The 4,579-nt window shown below is 35.2% G+C and overlaps 1 protein-coding gene across 1 annotated transcript; it reads right to left on the bottom strand.

Annotated features, from left to right (window-relative positions):
• Window positions 1-3,332: 3,332 nt before the first annotated feature.
• On the bottom strand, window positions 3,333-4,295 carry LOC129498275 (olfactory receptor 2T4). Its single transcript, XM_055307583.1, has one exon. It carries the CDS (start codon window positions 4,293-4,295, stop codon window positions 3,333-3,335), a length of 963 nt encoding a protein of 320 aa, XP_055163558.1.
• Window positions 4,296-4,579: the final 284 nt, after the last annotated feature.

Genomic DNA, 4,579 nt, shown 5'->3' with positions numbered 1-4,579 from the left:
CTAATGAAAAGAAAAACGAAACCAAAGGTGGGAATTTATGTTTTCTAAAGCCTGAGTAATATTCCATTGTATACATAGCCCACATCTTCTTTATCCATTCATCTTTCGATGGACACCGAGGCTCCTTCCACAGTTTGGCTATTGTGGACATTGCTGCTATAAACATCGGGGTGCAGGTGTCCCAGCGTTTCATTGCATCTGTATCTTTGGGGTAAATCCCCAGCAGTGCAATTGCTGAGTTTTGATTATTTTTCCTACCAACGTAATAATTTATGTGAAGATATTTGTAGCAGAGACTCGTTTTTCAAATAATAGTTATCAAGATTGTGACACCATTAAGTTTATTAATAAACAACTTATTTGAAACTGAGGACATATCCATCCTATGGAATATAACCCAGTCTCCAAGCGCTGAAATGGTAAGATACTTAAATAGTTCACGGAGTTAAAAAATCATGTTTTAGCTTGGTTTTCTCACCAAAATAAAAGTTTGAGTTATACAATTCAAAGGTTTTTAGCCATATCATTAAAGGTTTTCATTTTCTGAACTCAGTGTCAGCCAGGTACACTAAAACATATGTTTACAAATAATAACTTAAAAAGGAAATGTTTATACTTACAAATAACCTAAGAGGCGAAAAATAATTAATGTATCTATGTTTAAGAAGCCTCATTTTTTAGCATCCCTAGAAAATAGTTTTGTTCATTATATTTTTCAAATGTTATTCTTTGAACACATTTAAGAAAACAAATTTTCTGAAAAATAATGCAAATTTTTCTACCTAATCTATGTTTCTTAATTCTAAAGTTGGATGAAGAATTCCAATAATGGTCCTTAATGTGCTCTGGGATATAGAAATCTTAAGTCTTGATGCCATGGGATAAAATTGATTCATGGGATAAAAATGATTCATAAAAAATGCTGATGATATCACTCACAAAAGCACATGAATAAATAAGAAATTTGAAATTTTTAGACTATTTTAGAGCAGGTACTTATTTGGGACTTATAAGTAAGTGCACTTGAATGCCTGCAGCTCTTCCATTTCAGTTTTTAACTCTAGTTGCAAGAAATTTGGAGCACCAATTCTAAGTATTTGATACCATATATCATTTGATAAATAACTTTATTGAATGCATTGTTCTTTTAAATTCTTATTAGTAGAGACAATGGACATCACATTTTAGACACATTATCTAAAAAAGAAAAGCAATTGTTCTAAAAACATGTTTAATTCGATATTTTTGGTTCAAAACAGGGTAATTTTTAAAAATCTTTGAAATAATATGTCTCAACACCACATTTTGTTTTATTTTGTCTCATTTTGTTCTCCATGTATAGAGTGTTGTAAATGGAACCATCAAATGTATCATGATAGTCATGAAAATTGAGGGGAGATACATACATTTCTCAATTACTTTAGAGTGGCATTTTGTATTAATTCAGTTTTACTGAAACAAAAAAGTATTGGGAACTAGTTTTCTGATATTGTTCTCCAAAATACTGCAAGATCTTTATTTTACAGTCATGAACTAATCAAGTATGCCAAGGGGAAAAAATGAATTTTTACTTTTGAAACTGATTCTTCATGAGTTGGATGCCCATTATAAAATGGTAGTTATTTTAATCATGTCAGTGGTTTTATGCAACAGATTCAAAAGGCCCCACATACTCTAAATATCCCTTTCCTCCATCCAGTCCATCCTGGTGTCAAGGCATGGTCCATTTCACTTAGATCAGTACCATCTACTTCACCATCTTCACTCATTGGTCTCTCTACTTGCAGTGCTGCACTTTCCCAATTGACCATTAATTTGACATCTCTAAAATGCAGATCTAATCATTTTACTACTGTATGTAGATCTCTGGGGCACAGAAGAGCAAGAAACACGTCTATAAAGTAAAGTAGGAAAGGAAGAACAATAGAAACACTTACCTTTTATACTTTGCCAACCTTCTGACCTTTACTCGTGTTGCACCTTTTCTGTGGCATATTGTCCCTGAGAAAACTCCCTCTTCCACAGACTCCCATACTCATCGACATTCAACACAGAGTTCTAGAGTCTGATCTGAGTTCCCCTTTTTGACCAAATTTGTGTGTCACAGGTAGGATAGAAGTGTCCTTATGAGCTGTGTACTTTGCACATGAGTATCAAGGTGTATCCTATTTGCATATAAAACTATAGAGTTTCAAATTCTTTGAAAACAGCAATCACATAGTGTTCATTCATACTTTAATCTCATTTAGCTTTTATTTTGGATTATAATAGAGTATAAAATATTTATTAAATAATTGAATAAATAACTAAGTTTGAATATTTGATATTCTGCTTATCTTTTTCATCTAATAAATTACGTACTTCAAACTCAGCTCAGATATCACCTCAGGCAAGGAACCTTCCCTAAATCTTCCTTCCTATCTGGATTCATATTTTTCCCCATTTTTATGCAAATATGGATATTAAACCTATCATTTGGTAGGGCTTTTAACAACTTGGTGCTTTCATTTTTGGACCATATCCACATAGTGTACATCATTAAGGTCTAGCAAATTAAGGGATGATACATGGTAGGGAGATGACAAGATTGTCCCGCTAATAATTAGTCACATTGAAATGAACATATTTTATAAGATATGTCACTTACACTGCCCTTAAAAAAGGATTATATTGTAGCTGTTTATATGGGATAATTCTATTATTACAGAAAAGTAGCATAAATAAGAATAGTACAAACCACAGCCACATACCTTTTACTGAGATTGAACAGCTGTTAACATTTTTACCTCTTTTTCGTTATCACCCTTTTCCTTAACCCTCACTTGAATCAGTTTTATAGAATCAAACTTTTTTCCTTTAAATATTTTAATTATGCATTTCTTAAGAATCAGAGGGCAGTTATCAACTTCAGTAAATATAACATCACTATATAATTGTATAATACATGTTGAAAGGATAAGAATTAGAAAATTAAAGAGTTTTATAGTACAGGGAGGCAATATTTTTAAAAAACGAAGATGCAAAAGTGAGATGAACACAATGGCATAAAAAGTTGAAGGAATAAGGTTGACATAAAATTATAAACTTACAATGTGTCATAGAGAAGAAAAATCAAAGTAATATCAAATTTTCCTACTTTATAATTTATTTTTTAAAGATTTAATTTGAGAGAGAGAGAGAGAGAGAATATGAGTGGGTGGGAGGAACAGAGGGAGAAAGAGAAGCAGACTCCCCCCTGAGCAGGGAGTCTGATGCAGTTCTAGATCCCAGGATCCTGGGATCATTACCTAAACCAAAGACATATGCTTAACCTACTGAGCCACCCAGGGACCCTACTTTAGAGTTTCTTGAAAACCAGGTCCCATATTCAGCATTTTCTTCAGCGCTCCCATAACATCCTTATTTCTTAGGCTATAGATCAAAGGGTTTAGCACAGGAGTGAGTATGGTGTAAAAGACAGATACCATCATGTCCTTCTCAGGTGTATGGTAGGAATTGGGGAGCATGTAAGTATAAATCGCAGCCCCATAGAAGAGGATGACCACAGTCATGTGGGAAGAACAAGTGGCAAAGGCCTTCTTCTGGCCTTCTGCTGAGTTCATCCTGTGGATGGTGATGAGGATAAAGTAGTAAGAGCCTGAAATGACTGTCACAGGAATGAGAAGCATGAGCACACAGCACAGATACATGAAAACCTCATAGATGGAAGTGTCTGAACAAGAGAGTTTCAATACAGCAGGGACTTCACAGAAGAAATGATGAATCTCCCGAGATCTGCAAAAGGGGAAGGTCATGGTGATGGGAGTGAACAAGAAGCCATCCACTGAGCCCAGGAACCAGCAGCCAGATGCTAGGATGAGCAACACCTGATGGTTCATGAGGATAGGGTAACGGAGAGGATGGCAGATGGCCACATAGCGGTCATAGGCCATGGAGGCTAGAAGAAAAAATTCTGAACCTGCTAGTGTCACATACAGAAACATCTGTATCCCACATTCTGTGGCTGAGATCTTATTCATACCCATGACTTGGTCCATGAGCATCTTGGGCACAGTAACGGAAATATACATCATGTCCATGAGAGATAGTTGGCTGATAAAAAAGTACATAGGGGTGTGGAGGTGGGAATCAGAATGTATCAGTAGAATCAGGATGGTGTTTCCAGACAAGGCCATTAGGAAAACCACAAAAATGACCAAACAAAGGAGAGCTGGGTGTTTGGATTTATTGAAGAGTCCCACTAGGATGAAATCTGACCTCCCAGTGTGGTTAGCCAGCCAGTTGATGTTCTCCATGAGATTTCACCTGGAAAAGCTAGGAAAACTTTGGGATTAATGAATGAATCAATCATGAAACATCACCAACTGAAATGAATATTTGGTGAAAGTGTGTGTGTGTGTGTGTGTGTGTGTGTGTGTGTGAGAGAGAGAGAGAACCTAATTATAGTAGCAGAAATAAATTACCTGTAACTATAAATTTACCATATAGTGAGGTTGTGGTGTTCATTAGATTGTGAATTTACCTCTTGATATTGTATCTTTTTCCAATAGGCATGTAAATTTGTTTAGTTTAGCTGTTG

This window comes from Nyctereutes procyonoides, unplaced genomic scaffold (genome assembly GCF_905146905.1).
Source record: "Nyctereutes procyonoides isolate TBG_1078 unplaced genomic scaffold, NYPRO_anot_genome, whole genome shotgun sequence".
In the NCBI taxonomy this organism is placed as follows: Eukaryota; Metazoa; Chordata; class Mammalia; order Carnivora; family Canidae; genus Nyctereutes; species Nyctereutes procyonoides.
The sequence above is the reverse complement of the archived record's forward strand: the minus strand, read 5'-3'. Positions and strand labels throughout refer to the sequence as shown.

What these genes read in the sequence shown, in the direction of transcription:
- LOC129498275 (XM_055307583.1), bottom strand. Translation starts at nt 4,295, where the DNA reads ATGGAGAACATCAACTGGCTGGCTAACCACACTGGGAGGTCAGATTTC.